The sequence below is a fragment of the Drosophila mauritiana genome, chromosome 3R, assembly GCF_004382145.1.
Source record: "Drosophila mauritiana strain mau12 chromosome 3R, ASM438214v1, whole genome shotgun sequence".
Lineage (NCBI taxonomy): Eukaryota > Metazoa > Arthropoda > Insecta > Diptera > Drosophilidae > Drosophila > Drosophila mauritiana.
In genome coordinates, this window is record NC_046670.1 from 18,355,928 (window position 1) to 18,375,080 (window position 19,153).

At 46.1% G+C, this 19,153-nt stretch overlaps 1 protein-coding gene and 1 long non-coding RNA gene across 11 annotated transcripts in view; one reads left to right on the forward strand and one right to left on the reverse strand.

Annotated features, from left to right (window-relative positions):
* Nucleotides 1-19,153, forward strand: part of LOC117144847 (kin of IRRE-like protein 1) — a 70,376-nt gene that overhangs the window by 23,096 nt on the left and 28,127 nt on the right. For all 6 annotated transcript variants that reach the window (XM_033310244.1, XM_033310246.1, XM_033310247.1 and 3 more), the window contains exons 2-10: nucleotides 8,868-8,995; nucleotides 12,204-12,444; nucleotides 12,565-12,708; nucleotides 13,005-13,199; nucleotides 13,653-13,801; nucleotides 14,000-14,111; nucleotides 14,189-14,309; nucleotides 16,648-16,811; nucleotides 18,164-18,322. In XM_033310244.1, coding sequence (XP_033166135.1) covers nucleotides 8,868-8,995; nucleotides 12,204-12,444; nucleotides 12,565-12,708; nucleotides 13,005-13,199; nucleotides 13,653-13,801; nucleotides 14,000-14,111; nucleotides 14,189-14,309; nucleotides 16,648-16,811; nucleotides 18,164-18,322 — 1,413 coding nt within the window. The remainder of the gene's footprint in view (nucleotides 1-8,867; nucleotides 8,996-12,203; nucleotides 12,445-12,564; nucleotides 12,709-13,004; nucleotides 13,200-13,652; nucleotides 13,802-13,999; nucleotides 14,112-14,188; nucleotides 14,310-16,647; nucleotides 16,812-18,163; nucleotides 18,323-19,153) is intronic.
* On the reverse strand, nucleotides 12,814-14,595 carry LOC117144850. Of its 5 annotated transcripts, XR_004459672.1 has the most exons (4): nucleotides 14,410-14,590; nucleotides 14,150-14,334; nucleotides 13,963-14,086; nucleotides 12,818-13,907 (listed from the first exon to the last, which is right to left on the reverse strand). It is a non-coding gene; the product is annotated as an uncharacterized LOC117144850 (long non-coding RNA). The 5 variants fall into 5 exon arrangements; XR_004459674.1 differs by having other exon boundaries at nucleotides 12,814-13,907; nucleotides 13,963-14,349; nucleotides 14,410-14,595; XR_004459673.1 differs by having other exon boundaries at nucleotides 13,980-14,334; nucleotides 14,410-14,592.

A 19,153-nucleotide genomic window follows, 5' to 3' on the forward strand; every position in this document is an offset into this window, starting at 1 on the left:
AATTTATTAACTCACCGCGGGCCAAGTCGTTCGACCTTGAGGCTGGCAACGTGACGTATACGCAATCTGATGGCGTGCCAACCCAATTAATCAAGAAGCCCTGCGGCTCGGACGTATTGGATTGCACTTTTGTCAGGATACATATGAATGTTATATGAGGTCGCGTTGGTGTGAGCCCTGTTTCATCGCAGGTATCGATGATGGTGTCAAAAACGGTGATTAATATAAATAATTAATTTCATCATGGTCAATTAAGCATGTTTTAATTGTAAAATGTTTCGTCTCATTTGGAAATAAATTAGTTTTATGCATCAGTCAGTTCTGAAATGTCCCCTGGGTCGGTGGTTTTTTTCATATTCGTAAGTTAGACCGTTTTTTTAAATCGCAAATTTGTTGATTTAGTTTGGTTTAGCTACTGCTCAGGTATTTTTACCTGTTCAACTGCGAAATTGACTGCAAATTGGAGAGAAAAAGAGCCGCAGTATGTAAAAAACAAAATCAAAGACACGCGACTCTAGTTTTATATATCCTGCCAGGACCTATGCATCAAATGCTGCCAGCTAACACGTCCCAGTTTAGATAAAGGCAATGCCGAATGTAGAAAAAGCCTCAACTTGCCTGCGAACCGGAAATTCAACTTTGCCGAACTATATACGATTAATATGGTGAGTTCGAGTGGTATAGCCAATACAAACTATATTTATTTGATCCTACGAACACAGTGCATTGAGGAGTGCAACTTCATAGGCTGTGGCTACATCGAAATCGATCCACCCTTTCGCCTGGATCTGGCCAACATCCGCACCAATCTGCAGACGATTGCACCCCAGCCACAGAATGAATCGATTCCATTCCTGGAGGATGCGTATCGGAAATGCGAGTTATTCCGATCCTCGCACGGAAGGCGACTCACTCTCCACCTGCCAGATATTGAATTCATCGAGGAACCCTGCAATCCCTTTGCCCTACAAATCACCATATGCGTCCGCATCCATGCCATGCAAAAGTGTCCCAGCGAATTTTACGTGGACAGCGAGGAGTGCCGATTGGCCAGGGAATACTTCACCCAGTGCGTCGGGGATATTGAAACCAATCTTGCCTAGGCATCAACCTGAAATCGGCGAAAGTTCATACGTATCCTGTGAAAACTTCCACTGGAACCTGCTAAAATGTGTTGAAAAATAAAGGAAAAAGTCGTAAAAGTCATAGATGAAATATGACAATTTGACTGTGAAGTCCTCGGTGTGGGTTATTCTGCTCTTGGCTGCACTGTCACAACTGCAAATTGAATCGCACTCACACATACACACACACACACAGGACCTGCTCGCATGTCAATGTCCTCTGCTGACTTTGCATAACTTCGTCTGCTGCTGCCAGCTCCCCATGCCCCAAAAGCTTCTCTTTCACTATTTAAACTTGTTAGTTTTTTGACACTTTTTTTAACACATGCACATTACTTGCAAGGCGAACGGGTATGCCCAATTTAAGGATTGGTTGGTTGCAAGATAATGGCAGGGTTAACATAAGCTGATTTAAAAAGAGTATAACGTTCATTGTATTCCAATCCAATAATATTTGAATCTCAAAACAAAAAAATCTTAGGAATTTCCGTTATAACTCTTGTTGAGTAATCCCTATTCGATCACTTGTTAAAGCAACATTTGCCCAGCCAAGTCAGCAGCAAAAGTTGCCGTTATATGGTATATAACACGTCTGTTGGTCTGTCTTCGGGTGGTTTCACTGTGTTTTTTGTCGGTGTCGCAGGACATGTTATGCAACTGGAATAAAGGAGCAGAATTTATGTGTTAGCTGGATGACTGTGCCAGCAAGTCCTTGGCCCTACCCCCCTGCCACCCTGCCCCTTCCGTCCTCGGCGTGCCAATGTGTCTGGCTTTGCAGCGTCAGGTTAAACGGGATTTATGTCCTTCAAGACGTGCAGTCTCAGCCTGTTTTCTTAAAACAATTAACGAATTACGGCTCTCTCCTTTGGCCTCGCCCTCCTGCCAAATCCATCTCTGTTCCGTGTTTGTTCCTCTGGCAGGGAGTGGATCCAGTTCTGAACTGATTTGCATTTCCAGCCGAGAAGAAGCTGGCAGGGAGGCACTGGATGCCCCGGGCCGACAATCAAAGGACTTTGGCTTGGCTTGGCATTTTTCTTTAATTACGCCCTCGAGTCAAATTAAAAGCAAATGATAGTTGTCTCCCTTTTGCTGTATCCTTTTCCCGCCTTTGCTCCTTTCGTTATCTGTGGCTCTCCGGGATTTTCCAGTTTACTTAGTCAAATCAAAGCTTTCAAGAAAATTGTTTTCCTTTCTTTCTGATGGTCAAACTGCTGACCAAGGACCAAGTCGTCCGTACATGCACACACATACACACCGCTGCTGCCCACTTAAGCAGGATCTCACACATTCATAGCTCCTTATTACAGCTAGACTGCTTTGTTAGCTGCATGTCCTTGAGTGCACTCGAGTAGGAGCTTTTGAGTTTGAGGTTTTTGTGGCAAATAATTTGTGTAATTAAGTGACCACCAACAGCCCCCTCTTCCAGTTAATTGCTTATTTGTGTAGCTAATTAGTTGGGTATTGCCAACAAACGGGAGATGGCCAGGCATCTGAAGAAGACTTCGCTGCTGATGATGCTGCTGATGATGATGGTGCCTCCGAGAGTGGCTCAATTCACCTCACACCACAGATCCTGATTTCTTTTTTCTTCACTCCCATCAGACGTTGTCTAGCAGCACTCGTAATTAAAAAAGAACCATAAAAGCGACGGGGAAGTACAAAAGTGAGGCACGTGTGCCCCTCATCCCTGGGAGGTCCTGCCCGTCGCCCCCGCCTGGCGTGCTGCATAATTCAGGCTGGATCCTGCACCACTGCACCAGCAACCACCATAACAAGCTGGCGGGCTGACGGCGTGCAATCAAAATTATTATAATTGCGACGCGTTCGCCTTTGTGCGACAACAATGACTTCCGCTTCCGTGCTGAAATTCGCCTGTGTCTGCTTGTCATTCCATGTGCCATGTACCCACTGCATTGTTTTCCATCGCTGAAACAGAGATAGTGGGCTGGGTGGGTGGAGCAGCACATTAAGTGCCTGCAAAAGACGAGCAACAAAGTGAACAGCTGCGGGATGGAGGAGGAGCAGGCGTACTCCACCATGGGGTAGCTGAAGGATGGGAACAACGTGCTCAAGTCCTGGCAAAATGCAAAATGGATGGTTGGTTGTTCCGGATGGGACACATTTTATGCAACCAGTTAGTATAATAGAGTGCAGCCAGCTAACTGAGCCATCTTGCTGCACGAGGATACTCATGAGATCAGCTGGCCCAAACTGCTGCGTCTAAATCTAATCAATCAATCAGTCAATCCGTCAGTCAGGCACTCAATCAGCAGTCAGGTCAAACATCAGCCACACTCGGCACCTAATGAAATAATTCAATTTGCGATTGCCTTTGGCTTGATTATGATTATTATTATTATTACGACGACTGTGATTATCAACACTCCAACTTTGGCAGGCGTTATTAATTGGGACAAAGTGCTGGTTCTGGCCAAGGAAATTTTCCCTGTCCAAATGTGATCGGTGGCCAATCAATGAAAGTGCCAGCCGCACGCAACGTGCAATTTAATCAGTTTAATTAATAAGCAACATCGTTTGTCAGCACAAGGGTTGCCTAGGCCCGGAAATTGAGTGGCATTGTTTGTCACGGGCATAAACAGTTGGCTAAATGGCAGCCCTGATTGCTGGTGCTGCAATACTGTTGGCCTGGCCAAAACCAGAACTTGGCCTAGGCCTATTTTTAAATGACTTATTTATGGCACTCGAACAGGTCACGAATGGCAGGGCCGTCTCTCTGGTAATGGCTTCATTTGTCTGGCTCTGCCTGATTTATCTAAATGAATTGTTACTGCCGCGTATTTGTCACAATTCCGTTGGGGTTTTATCAACCGATCCTGATCCTGGCCCACAGTCCAGTCCTCCTCCTTTGCCTGCTGACCCCTTCGTTTTGGCTTTCCGCTTCTAATTGCCTCGCATGCGACAGCCAAAGCCTGCCGTGGAAAACCCCTTTTTGCATATTTAGTGAGCCAAGCGAGAGGGCTTAGTGCTGTGCCAAGGCAAAATATGTGGCTACCAATTTCGCTTTCGGTCCCTTTCTGGATTTAAAACGCAATCCATAGTTTCGTGATCGATGGCCATAGACATTAATGGTGCTAAGTGGGCCATAAAAGCAAATGAAACTTTGCGGCGACTGCAGTTGAAGGCGGTCGTAGGAATTATATAAAAATTACATACATAAACTCGAGTGGCCACTTGACTGCCATATGAATCCGCACACGCAACATACCCACACCACTCAAGTGGTCCACTCAGACACAAATATTACAATGGCAGCGAGTACAATACAATAAATCAACGACTCGGGCAAACTCAGCAGCTCGACGGCCTGCTACAAATAAATGCATAAACTTCGAGTGTCAAACAACAAGGAAAGTATGAAAGCTGGGCGAGAAGTGGGAAAGTGGCAAAAATGGGACAAGGGTAAGCAGGTTGAACCGTTCCAAGCCATTTCGCTCGGCAATCAATGAGCTATGAAAATATGGAAAAATATAAGCGACAAAACGTGCCATCCATTGTCTATCCGAAATTCCGGGGTAAGTTGGCTATTTTGTCAGTTTACAAATCACCTTTCGTATGCAGCTGACTGGTCAATTGGCGCCTGACATTACGCATTCGCAACGTTGGCCGAGAGGAACCTGAATCGTTGTTATAGATGCTTGCAAACTCATGAAATAATACAAGCACGCATCGATTTAACCATTGCAGGGCGTGGCCCATCCAGAAAGGCAAAGAGCAGAAATCTGTTGAATATCAAATAACAATCACTTGGCAAGCTAAATATATCATTATGCCTAAGTAGGCGGTCGGATGGGGAGCGGAAAGTGGGTGGCAGGAGTTTTGAGGCAGCTACAAAAAGCTTAGCACATGCGAACATGCGAGGCAAAGAAATGGGATCTGACTAAGTGTGTGTGGAATGGGGGGATTTGTTTGTTGCCTTTATTTTTTTCTCATTTTTTGTTTCCTTTTTTTTGGGTGGCTGTTTGTCGGGGCTATCCTTTTTCGCCTCCTCATCCTGTCGCCTTTCTTTGCTACTTTTTATAATCCTCACAGCTTGCATGTTTGCTTAGCACCTACGAGGGATAGGAAGCTGCGGATGGGTCGATGATGCGGAACAGGTTTAAAAAGTTTAAGCCGGAGAATCCTGTTGTTGCGGCTGCTGCGGGGGATTCTTCTCCTTTGCTGGGTTTTATATATAATACATTTGGAAAAATTTTACAAATCATCTTGCATATTTGATTTGCATACAAGATTTTTCATCGCAACTGCCAATACCTTTCCCGGGATATCCTCCCGGGTGCTTGTATTTGTATTTCTGCTTGTGCTTGTGTGTGGGTGTCCTTGAGCTCGTTTGTATGTCGCCGAATTGCACAAGAGATTCACAAATTGCTTTCATTGATTGCCGACAAAGCCGAAGTGTGTGAGGTGAATGGAGACTTTGGTGTCCCGTGTGTGTGAGAGAGGGTGTGGTGCGCGTAAGTGTGTGAGTGGGGCACGAAGCACCTTGACTGCCGCTGGGAATATCCTTAAATTCCCGCCTGTTTCCTTATGGTCTTGGCATGTTAAACTGCTGGGAAGAGAAATCCCCGCGCCACGTTGCGTATGAGTAATGTCGCTGTGGGCCGGCAGCTGAAGAGCCCAAACAGCATTTTATAACTGACCAGATGCTAAGAGCCCGGGCCGCGACCAGTTGACCCATTTGAAATTTTTTTTTTTGCTCCTACACTTCCAAGTCAGCCGTAAAGTTTAGAATTCCGGGAACTGTAATTCTAGAGAACTAGAAGATGTTTTGCAAGAACTCATCCAGTTTGCCCAAAATAGATATAAAAATACATTTATTATCGATTGAAGAAATGTGTCCTAAAACTAGAAAGTAGTTTTCTACCAGTGTAGTGTTCCCCTGGCCATTTGTCGTTTGTTGCGTGCCGTGGACGTCTACGTGAAATTATTACGCTGCAATGCATCATCAAAAGTAAACAGCAGCAGCACAGCAAGAGCAGCTCGGCACTAGACAGCTTGAGGGATGGGGATGCGGATGCGGACAGCTGGTGGGGGTGCGGAAGAGGGATGGGGATGGGGATGGGGATGGGAACGGTGGTTCAGATGGGGGCGGTTCACCAAAATGTGCGTCTGACATATTGGAGAGCGCCAAGAGCCGGAAAAGTGGAAACTGGACGGTGGGCAGTGGGTGGAACTATAAATTCAGACCGGCATACGCAGCGCACAAGGGAGGCGAAAAAAATAACACAAAATTGTATTTAAACAGGCTTTTATTTAACCGCTACACAATTGAAAACAAGCGATTCTAATGAATACCGAATTGCACTGTCGTAAGGATACCCTGTGAAGCAATATGGTTGATTCGCTTGTTTTCAAAGTCTTAAATAGGTTCTTTCGTCTTTCAAAAGCTCTCTTAATAGAGGTATATCTGTACAAAAAGGTATCGGGACCAATGATTCAATTTAAAAACTTTTGCTTTTACCAATTATGCCATTTTCCAGCTGCCCATGCAGGGTATCTTTGGGAAGAATCAGCAGTTAGAGGGACACTAGATGGTGGACATGCCACTAGAGTAATTGTTATCCTTCCTGGCTGTGCACAGGCACGTAAAGCCCTTAAAACATGGACCGAGTAGGAGGGAGAGGGAGAGAGAGAGAGAGACAGAGAAGACTAACAGGACGAACAGGGAACAGGCTAAACAACAACGGCACTTCACGGCACGAGCCGTGCAGCAGGAGCTGAAACAATCCTATAAGCAGCACTCAGCGGCACGCACTTGAAGCCCCGGATCCGAGGGCTCGTGCTCGTACTCCTACCCGAACCCAAGCCCAAAACCCACACCCGGACCCGGAAAAGTGGAGCGAACAGTCCGGGCAGCTAAAACTGCAATCGCAGCTGGCTCCGGAATCCGGATCCTTGTCTATTTGCCTTGCCTGAGAGGACGACGACGAGCGCAGCTGGGGCGGCACTTTTCCTTTACGGCTCTCAGGCGAGGCTCAAATTTCGTTGCTACTGCTTATTTATTTTTAATATTTTTATTTGCCCTGCAAATAGCCTCCCGGCGGTTTCACTGTGTTTTATTTACTTTCGCTGTTGCGGCATCGCTTTATTTTTGTTTGCCAGTGGTTTTCCGGCGGAGCAAATCTTTGCATTCCAATGCGTTTCAATTAAGTGGGCCGACTTTTGTTTGGTCACGCAGAAATTAAGCAGACCAGCCGGAATTCCCCTACAAGTTTTAAAAGTCAGGTCCCCGCATAAAGTAGCCACCCCTAAAAGGCAGTGCAAATGTTGGATAACTCTGCTGTATAATTGAAATACAAAGCCCATTTATACCAAACGCGATAAAAAAGCGGAACCAGCGACACCGACGGGGCAGCCAGAAATAAAGCAGCAAAGTGGCAATCACGCCAATCACGCGTAATAAATCATTGCGTGAGCGAATGTTTCCATGCACCCATTTTATAGGTACATACATACACATATATATTTTTGCCCAGTTTGCGTGGCATTTGGCGAGTGAAACAGCCGTCGGAAGAGACGGAAGCTCGGCGGACTAACGGCAGTCACGTGTGGCCAACGCACGCAATAAGACCAAACGTATTTTTTATACCCATACCTATGCACAGCCGCCTAGCGGGAAATCGCCCCAAACACGCAGGAAAAGCGCAAGTTGACAGCCAAACAAAAGCTGAAAAGCGACGTTGGCCCATTGTGAGCGATGACAAGTGCGGATTGGCTACGCAAACAGCAATTAAAGAGCCAAAAGGCTTCAATTAATCCTTGACCTCTTGATATCGACCTGCTGACCAAGTGACTGAATTTCTCGCAGAGAGCAGGATATTTCTATTAGTTAAATGAAATGGTTATTATGTGTTTAATTTGATTTAAGCTCTTTAAATAATAATGGGGAAAATACCAGTTCCATAGGTGCAAAAGCAAAGTTTAATGGATAAATTCTGGAAAGGTTTCCCAATTAACAACTATAAGATATTAAAACGTGAGCTCTCAAGGATGAATTCAAGGACAGCATTCTCTTCTAATAAGCCTTCCGCTCTTGAGTAATTGTCGGTGCTTTTAAGCAAGTGGAATTTCTCAGCAGGCTCTGACGTACAGCTCCCTTATCATTAGGCAACCCAAACTTGTGGACCACGCCCTACGCGCCCTTCACGCCCCCCACGGCCCACAGAGCCCACATCCATTATCTTGAGCAAGCAGCGCGTGTAATTTTCAACCTGTAATTGGTGTAATTGAGTGCAAGTGCGGAGAAAATATTCAACATGCCAGCAATTAACATAAATTCTCCGTAGCGCGAACAAAAATAAAATAAAAAAAGTGCGGAGAAAGCGGCCAAATGATAATGAAAGAAACGAGCGCACACACACAAAAACATGCATATCTGTGGGATGAGGGGTGTGAAGATAAGCAAATGGCCGCCATTCTGTGAAGCGTTCATAATTACCCGCGTGTCGGTTTGGGTGTGTATAAGTGTGAGGATGTATGGGTGTGGGGAGGCAGGACACTGCATTGGTGTGAGGGCGTGACAAATGCAGGCAGCGATTTTATAGAAGGGTTACGAAACGGTAGCATACTTACATGCGCAGCGGTCTGAACCGGAAACGGAACCCTCGGCGGAAGTAGTTTATGTAAATGGCAGACCCAGCATTCCACTTTTTCCATTTGCCATTTGCCATTTGCCATTCTCCATCCGCCATTTTCTCACCTCGCCATCCCTTCTTTTGCTTGCAGGAATCGAGGGATTTCAGCGATTCTCGGAGCAGCCCAAGTACACGGAGGTGAATCCCGCCGAGGACACGCTGCTCACATGCAAAGTTATCGACAAGCGCGGCACGTGCTCCTGGCAAAAGGATAACAAGGTAATTATATCAGCCCACCGAGCCCATCTATCGATGGCCACAGTTTATAAACATTTTGATTAAACTCATAACTTGGCCAAAAGTCTCGCCCAGGCGCAAACAGCCGAACTTTGCTCGCACACTAGTAAACCGAGACACATAGAAACACACACACACACACAGGCTCAACATCGTGTCCTGGCTAGAAAGCTCATATCATATGCGTGGCGCGTCCTGCGGTTCAATTAAGTGTTGTTCTTTTGGCCTCCACATGTGGCGAATGTAATTTACACCCTGGCCAGGACGAGTCAATAATAAAAGTTGGCCGTGGACGCGGACAAGGGGCCAAGGGTCAGGAGTCACACGACATGGGAACAGCACCCCAGACAGCCCTTCATTGTTCGCCGTTGATTAGAACACTGGCCGGCGCAACTTTTAATCGAAAGTGCGTGACAGCAAAGGAGTAAGGGGGCAAATGGACTTTATTCCAGCGCAAACAGCGCAAAATATCGCTTCGCCCTCGTCGGTTGTTTGGCAGTAGATCCCTCGCCAAATAAAACATTTTTTGTTTTAATTGATTTGGCTTATGCTGTCACGGCGGCCATTTCATTTTGCTGCATTTTCGCGCTGATCCCAATTTATTTCAGCCCAGGGCTTTACTTTTTTGTTACATGCAAATTAAGTTTTATAAGCCATTGGAAATTTAACAAAGTTTTAGCTAAATGTGTGCAGCATTTTTGGTTGTTTGTCAACATCATAGACCATTAAACTAATTCTACAAATGGCTCTGTTAGCTCTGCTTTATTGTTCTCAGTGATTAATTAAATTACTTTGTAAGACTTGAGCTGCATGGTTGCATTTAAATACGAAATATTTTTCATGGTCTATAAGTGGAAGGTCTTCTTTTGAGTGTTTATTATTGTATATAATCGAAAATGTCTGCCGACCCATAAATCATATTTGTGTTCTGACCATTTTTTATGGCCATCGCGGTCGGGTTGAGTTGATCTCAAACGACTTCGCTTGCATACCAATCCAAAGTGGCCTCATTATGGATCAGCTCCCGGCGAAGGGAATATGTTGTTGCCGTTTGTTATTCAGGGCAATTGTGTGCGTTTGAAGCATAACTTTTATTTGCCACTCCCCGCAGTGACTGCCATTCCCGTGCCCCACTTGCTGTGGTAGTTGCTTATGCAAATGCACACTGGGACTGTGGACGGCAGTCCGACGCCATTGTATGACAAAAATCAGAAAGCATTTCAAATGTCCTTTTTCATATGCTGCGCATCGCAAACTCTCGCTCTGCATCACATACTTAAATGTTTACATGCTTTGTGTCTCCACTCGAACAAGTTGAAGGAACCGAAAGGACGAAGGACGCAGGACGAGGCAAACAGCATTTGCATGCATCGAGCGTCGCACACACACAAACATGCTGATGTTGCTGTTTCGGGCTTCATTTAAAATTCTTCTTATTTTTGCATACTTATTCCACTTCCCTCCTTTTCTCCTATGTGTGCTTAACGTTTCCCAATTTCCTCCATTTGGGTATATAGTTCTGGCCATACATTCTACGTGTAGTTATCATAAGAAGCGACATTCCAAATCGACTGTCCCAAAAAAAATAAAATACAAATAAAAATAGGAGATGGGGATGCGGCTCTGTCCATTGCCGAGCTGCATTCTAATTTAGCCAAAGGATGTCGAACATTTTTCAATTCTATCCATGCCTCATCTGTGTTTTCCTTGCAGTGCACTTCCCGATAATTTCGAAGCACAAATGGAGAATAGTCGAGTATGATATCCACAACCAGGCTCAGCCATTTGAATAAAAGTAATTTTTGGCCATCGCACATTTTTTCGCAGGCAAACAAATCGAGCTCAACGATGCGGATGCCCAGGCTAAAACTCCGGAGTTTCGCCTCCAAGTTGTTGCTAGCCGTATCCATTTTGAAGTTGGAATATGCAGAGAATTATGCCGATACGAATATCGATTCGAGAATGTTTTGGCAGCAATGGCAGCATCAATGGGCCAGAGCCAAATATTTGTTCGGTTCGATTTTTTATCTCCCATGCTGAAATTGTTTTTCAGGCAGTTTTGGCAGCTCGGTCGCCCATTGAGCTCATATCTTTTGTTACCGCAAAGCCCGCAAAACTTAACTTAACCCTTTGGTGCCCGGCGACCGGCCATTGGTTATTCCCTGTGGCCTAAGGTCAGTGGAGTTAAATGGCATATAGTATCTGCAGACATTTCACATGCATGCCAGCCGCAAGCTGTTTAATAAACCAGAGATACTGTATTTATGCTGGCTGGCCAGTCAACTCAAGGTGGTCGAATGCATGTCACACGTTATTTTATCAGCATGGGACAAAGAAAATGCATTTGTGGCCACTTGCGCAAATTTAAGCACTAAATATCAAATGGCAGGACAGACGAGATTAGATTATGCACTTGCATGTGCTTTCGTTTTCTTTCACTGCATTTGAATGCTCGTTTTAAGCGATTGTTATGCCATGGCACAAGCTCAATGTAGCAATTAATTTAACCCATTATGCCACGGACAAGTCAGACAACACTAAAAGCCCAAATGCAATTAGGCAGCTCAGTTCTGGGGGTTTTTGGGGCACGGCCCGTTCCCATAAATACTTAAATGCGAACGATGCTCAGAGATCACTAATTGTAATTTAATTTCCAATTAGCAAACAAACTAATGCCAATTTACAGACAGAAGCGACTGAAACGACGACTCGAAATGGAGTTAAATGACACGTAGTGGTTGGGTGAATAGTAGTTGGGTGTTGGGTGGGCGGTGGAATTTCGGGGTTAGAATTCCGAGCAAGGATACCACCGTGTGTCCTCCTCACCATTGGCTCGCCGATTTGTCTATGAATGTTTGACCAAATCGGAGAACAAATTATACGCCTGGCTGCATCGAAAAGTTAAACATGCTAAACATGTCGTAGACGACGCCCAGTTCATTTCAACGCCATCATCGTTTTTATCCCCATCCTTATCCAATCTGTATCCTTGTTCAATCGGCACGGGGATAAATATCTAAGTGAAAAAATGTTTGTATTATACCAACTTTGATAGGACCGGAAACATTCTGTCTATATCAAATGTACAGCATTCGCAAAAATCTTTGAAAATATTAATAATATTAACTATTAGTATAATTGAATTTTTCTCTGTGTGTGGAACTAACCCAATCCATTTCATCACCCCCAGCCCGTTGGCATCTATACAAAGAAATACGAATGGGCCTCACGTATGCCGACGAGCGACAATGGAAATGTGCTGCATCTGGATCTCCATCCGCCGCCGGTGCAGCTCGGTGGCGACTGCTCCCTCTGGATCCGCTCCGCCACACTGGACTTTGACGACGGACTATGGGAGTGCCAAGTGACGGCCAGTGACTTCACCACCCAGGATGCCCTCACCAGCCAGCCGGTGCGCCTTGTCGTACGTGGTAAGTGCCTCGCATCCGGATTCTCGGTTCGATTGAATGAAGGGACATGCTAAAATGCCCCTTAATTCACCGTTTATCCTCGAGACTTAATTGCCAAGGACACTTCACTTCTGTTTGCAGTGGCGCCACAGCGGCCGAGGCTCGAATACGAGGCGGTCCACGTGCCGCCGGGACACAACATCACCGCTGACGCCGGCGCCCTGGCGACGGTCAAGTGCATCTCGCATTACGGCAATCCGCCGGCCACCCTCAAATGGTTTTTGGGTAAGTGGATTCCTTGGGAGCACACGCAACGAAATGTTGCGGGTTTATGTGGCAAACACGGCAAAGGGAATTATAAATGTTTGCTTTCACACAAAACTAATTGCATATTTTTTCACGATTAATAGTTTATTTTTTCAGCAACCCAAATGAATATTAATTGTTATATTTATTTCAATTCGACTGATAGCACATTTTTTTTTTGGGTGCAGCATGCCGCATTACCTCAGTGGCTGTTGTTATCCAGCGGCAGTTGTTAATGTTAATTAATTCCCATTTGCTGCTGCTCTCTCCCCCAGGCGACCAGGAGATCTCGCCCATCCACCCGCAAATGAATGCCACCGAGCCGGATAATCCACGCACCTGGTCGGCCACCTCGGTGGTGCAGGTGTCGGCGATGCGGGAGCGCCACGGAGATATACTGCGGTGTGCCGCCTACCACGAGTCCTACACGGCCAAATCGGTGGTGGTGGAGGCCAGGCTGGACGTGAAATGTGAGTGTTGCGATAACGATATGCAAAACTCTGATACAGCACCTGCAGCCTGAATGCGCGCCGGGCCACTAAAGTGGCTTCATTCGATTTGGCTTAAAGTCAGGGCCAGGCAATCTAAGCAAGAGGCATGGAGACCGAGTAGAAGTGGCAGTGGAATCACAATCCAAATCCGAATCGGAGACAGAAAGCTGTAACAATTAAATTAACAACAATTTGCTGTAATTTCCTGTTTTGCTGAGCAATTCAAGAGTTGACTTGTCCCAGAGGACGTGGCCAGGAGCAGGACTTGCCCGGCTTGTTGACTCTGTTTGCTCGGCTGCCATTGCTGTTTCTGCAGTTTCAATTGCTGTTTTTGTTTTGCCTAACCAAGTTTAACGTCTCCATCTCCGTCTCCGCCTCCGTCTCCGTTTCTCTGTTTCTATTTTGTGTTCCTGTGTTCTGTTTTTCTCGCAGACGCGCCGAGCATCCGTCTAATTGGCTCACCGGAAATCGACTTGGAGGAGGACAAGGATGCCCTGGTCCTGCGCTGCGTGGCCGATGCCAATCCGCCGGCCAGCATCGTCTGGCGGCGGGCAGGTCGCTCCGAGATAGCCAGCTTGCAGGTGAGCTTAGCTTAGTTGCAGCTAAGGATGCGGATACTACCGCCCAGCTTGTTTATGTTGTTCCGAAATTGCTTCGGGTAGAGTCACCCCCTCGCTGGGAATTTATCTGAAGTGTAGCAGAAATTTGTAATTGTATTAAATTGCCCGCTGATCCAACCCACCTCCAATCCCACTCCACCTCCAATCTCTTGCCCACAGGAAACTCTGCAATTGCGTCCCGTCGGGCGTCGCGATGCCGGATTGTACACCTGCCAGGCACAGAACTCGGTGGGCACCTCTGAGCAGCTGTCGGTGCAGTTGGATGTGAAATGTACGTATCTTACTATTTACCTTGGACAAAGTTTTCACCTGGCTCTGCTTTCTTCCGCGCTCTCCCCTTCCTTTCAGATCCTCCCAAAATTATTTCAGCTGGTCCGGATCGCCTTACCACCGCCCCGCTTTTCAGTCCTGCAGCCTTTGAGTGCCTGGCTGATGGTAATCCCCTGCCATCCTTCAAATGGGTACAGAGGTGAGTCCATCGACGTATAAGTACACTGAAAATACACATTCTTGGGTTCAGGATGGAGGCTAAGTAATTGCAGGCCATTTAGTTCTAGTTACCCACTTACCATTGTCAAGTTGGCTTAAGTTTTTCTCTGTGTGCATAACTTAAGGTTGGCCTCGCTGGAGTTCTTGGCAGTTTGCGTTGCAGTTTTGGTGGCCTTCTAGGTTCCGTTAAAAACTTTACTGGTCTGGCTTTAAACACGTGACTTTCCCGTTCAGATAACTAGTCTTAGGACCTGTTTTTGTAGCCGGCTGAATGGAAGAGCTAATTAAACGCGGCTCACTTTGCGTATGCCCCTGTAATAAATATGTTGTAGAAATGGTAGCACTTTATGGAATGAATAGTTAAATTTAGTACCAGTATATGTAGCAAGGATAAGCCTGTATGAACAGCCTTTCCTTCTTACGTAAGCACGTTTCCTGTTGCACATTTCCTATATATGAGGAGCCTCGCCCACTTTTCAACAACTCTGATGCTATTTCGCGTAATTTTAATTACCTGCTCAGCGGAAATTGTTTGAGACAAGGAAAACATCATGCAACACGGATTGTTTTTGAAAGCGCTGCAGCGGTTCTACCCTGTAATTCGAAGTACTCGTTTTCGATATAGAAATCATCAGTATTCTGACAAAATCAAAAAAAAAGTCAAGCTTCGAGCTTAGAACTTTCTACACCGCAACATCATTATAGGGTAATTGATATTCATCAAAGCCCATGCTGATAGCAAAGAGACTTAACGTTCGTATATAGCCACATTAAGCTAGGGTAGCAAGCAGCCATCTATAATGCCTGCAGGATTAGGCTCCTTCCGTTTCTGCTTTCGTGGTTAATGTCGTCGTGCATTAGTATGCAAAGCAGGCAGATTGTATGGGAAAAAATCGGAGCACTCCTCCATCCGACTGCCTATGGCTCGTCCCCTCTCTTTCTGCTGCGTATTTGCGTCTCTTTCCGAGGCAAGGGCTTTGACGCTGCCACGTAAGTACGTGATTTTTGCGATTCCATTTGTTTGCACTTGCCCCCAGACAATCGGGGCAGCATATAAAACACACATAGCTACGCCAGATCGTGATCGGACAGACATATATGAAGGATAAGGAGTATGGGAAGTTGTTATGCGAAGGTGTCGTCATCTAATAACGAATGCCACATGCAACACATTGACGTGTTGACTTAATGAAGCGAATGCGCGCGTGTTTATCAGAAATTAAATGTCAATTGTTGAAAACTAATTTCCACGCATGTTCTCCAAACACAAGCGCCCACAGCCACCCACCGAATTAAATGGCGCGTGCCGTGTTGGGTAAACAGCGGGAGTCGCCCATTTGGAACCAGTGGGTAATAAATCAATGCCACAAAGTGAGCCGCTGACAGGCCGAGCGACGTATGCTCGGCAGCTCCTTAATCTCCTCCCAGGTGGTGTCCTTGTGTCCTTGTGGCCTTCGACCGAGCTGCAAGTGCAACTGCTGGGCGGGCGGCTTGCAAATGAGGTACCCAAGGACACGACACAGGACACGAAATCCTGTCACTTTGATTTACGTGATTTCGCCGCTCTCTCTCACTTGCTGGACCTTCGAGAATTGGAGTCGAAAAAAAGAAAAGCGCTTGCCAAACTTTTTCGACTTGGCAGATTTGCATTTGAATGGCTTTCTAATTTATTGCCTTTAATTGCCGGTTGCCAGGGACCGCCTTAAAGATCCTTGCTTCCACTTAAAGCACCATCGAATGAATGTATTGGCTGAAATGCTGCTTTTTTTCCATTCTTTATGCGGCTCCCTCAAAAGAATCTGAGAGCCCAGAGCATTTCGCAGCTTGAAAGGCATTTCTCATATTAAAAATGTATCAAATATTTCTGTGAGCCAGCTCTTTGGCCCACCCGTCTGTTAGTCGGAGTCGGGCAGCCTGCACCAAAAAATAACTCATACGCATACGCAATTTTCAATATTGCCAAGCAAGGATTGCAGCAGCATGAGGACACATGGGAAAAGGCCGGGGTCTGGAGGAGGAATGTGGCATCCTCCGTTGCATGCATCAGTTTCATTTTGCTCGACTGCGAGCAGCTCAAAGAGCGGCCTGCAAAGTGCGCTCCATGCCGAAGTCCGTGACCAGATGGAATCCGTATATTAGTTGCGCATAATCATAATCAATTGCCGCACGGACAACTGGCTTTTTGCATCGGTACATCGAATACTCCGATGCATCGCCAAAAAGGGGGAAATCAATTAGTTTTCCTATGGATTTCAACTGTTACCAAGTTAGATACTGTTAAAAGTTGTTAATACTTGCTCTCTCGACTTTCCTTTCAGAATGGCCCATGGTTCCAAGTACGTGGAGCGAGGCTCCGAGTCCAGATTGGTCATCGACAACGTCACCTACGAATACCAGGGCGAGTACGAGTGCCGGGCCACCAGCTACATCAATGGCCAGGAGCGGGTGGCCATATCCGATCCGGTGTCGTTGCAAGTTGTGGGTAAGTCGCTATCTGCACTGCTTGTATTTACTGTGTGTGGTGTGGCCATAAAAACCGCAATGCCACAAAATATGACGACAACACGGCTGGTGCCGCAACCTGCATGTTTTCCACCTGACACGCATCGAATCCTCGAGGATCTGGAATCCAGAGGGGCACTGCCGAAGGGATGGCCAACCGACCCACCGGAAAGGGTATTGCGGGTTAAGGAACGAACCATGTTTGCGGTCATAAATCTGCATCCCAGCTCTCTTTGCTTTTTTCGATGTCATTTTTTCTCGTTCTCTTTTTTTACCCGGACTGGAATGGAAACCAGTGTCATGGAGATGACCAGCATAGCCACAGAGAAGGTGACAACGCAACCGGGAGAAAAAAAAGGCGAAACCTATTCCTCCTCGGGCTACTCATTTAATTCCTCCCCTCGCTGGGCTCCCGTGCAACTAATGCACACTTAAAACAACTAACAAAACTCCATTAAAAGCTGCAGCCGGAAAGCGCCTGCGAAACATTTTAAGCGCTTGCGTTGCCACCTCCTCGTCGCTTTCCCGCTTTTCCACTTTCCCTACATTTTTACCCCTTGCCATTTCCCTCCGCCTTGCAACCATACAATTTCGCGGTGGACGGCGACTAGCAACTGGGCAACGGACTAAACCAAAACGTAACACAAAATCAAAATGAACTTATGACCGCAGCGCCAGCGGAATAAAAAAAATGGAGCTGCAACTGCCGAGGGCGAAAAACTGGACAGCAAACTCGGAAAAAAAGGAAAACTGTAAAAAAAAGAACAGCAAGAAATATTTAAATTTAGTGCCGAATACCACAGCACGTACATAATTTATGACCAACCAAGGACACGAGCAATTTAGCAGAGCCAGGAACAAAAAAAATGCACAAAAATAAACAAGCGCACGAAAAAAGTCCTCGCCACATTTATACATGTCTATGTGTGTGTAACAAACTAACTAACTAACAGCGACAGAGTGCCAAAGTGTCAAAAAAAGGACCTAGTTTCTCATTACTTGGCAGTAATATTTCAGAAATAGATACATATACATATTAATATATATACATTACTTTAATAATTTAACTAAAATTCACATCAGTATATATAAAAATATTCAAGGTCTCAAATGACTTGCCTATCCGAGATCCCCAGACCACTAATGCCATATTGGAGCGTCCAAAGTGGTTGGTTGCTTGAACTCCACCCTCTAACCACTCTATATAATTATCTTCAGCAGTGCGGCTCGGCGAATGCGTTGCGCCACACCAACTCAATTAAAAAGTCATCTGGCCGGACTAAGCGCGACTCCTTTATGCATTTTTCACCATTGTTTCCGTTGTCGTTGCAGGTGCCCCGCAGGTCCTGCGCCTGCATCCTTCCCTGCACACCGTCTCCGTGAAGCGAGGAGAGGCGGCCAGTCTGACAATGGTCGTCTGTGCGGATCCGCGGCCACAGCGCGTCGCCTGGGAATGGGGATCACTGCGTCTGGAGGCCGGCTCGGGCATCGGTGCGTATACTTGTTTGATAGGCAGTTACCGCTCAGCGCTTACCATCCGCCCCATTGGTCAGCTAATGGTAATGCAATTAGACGCTGGACTTAGTTTTGCCTACTCAGAATTCAATTAGCGCCGCTCTACAGGATGCAGAACGATGGCTCCGCCCGCTCGAGGGCTCATTAGATTAACTGCCTCTTCGCAGAAAGGGTTGCGGACGGGGGGACATTCGCGCAGAATTGTTCCGCAAATCAAGACAAATTACATGACCACGCGGAGTCAGAGTCGGACAAGAAACTGGCAGTGTCATGTCCGTTGTTGCAAAGTGGGTGGTGCAAAGAATGGGTGGTCGAGATGGGGGCGCCTCGAGCAGACTTCCCACGCCTGTCAGCCGACGGTAATCCGAGCTTCAACAGACAGCCAGCGCACACAACCCAGCTCATTTTCCAGCTGAAACTCTTTCGGGATGAACATCCGCAACCAGATGCGGCTGCATCCCTCCTTAACTTCCGCTACCCTCGCTACTCCATGAACTTGAACTGAATCCTTGCTGGCCAGTGTTGGCCATTGTTGGCAACTATTGATTACCTGCAAATTGCAGATTTAAATTAAATTACTCCAGAAAACAGCATTTTCTCGTGTTAGTTCATTTCAAAGTTCAAAGAAATCCAATAGTTTTTTTATAAAGTATTAGGATATTAAATAAGTTCTGAGCAAATTAAAATATAGAACACAGACACAGATAGAGATCCAACTATAAGAATATAATTTAATAAATTACAAGTTCAGGTGAGAATTCAATTTGGTATCGTTTATTCTAGAAAACATCTGACTTGGCAACACTG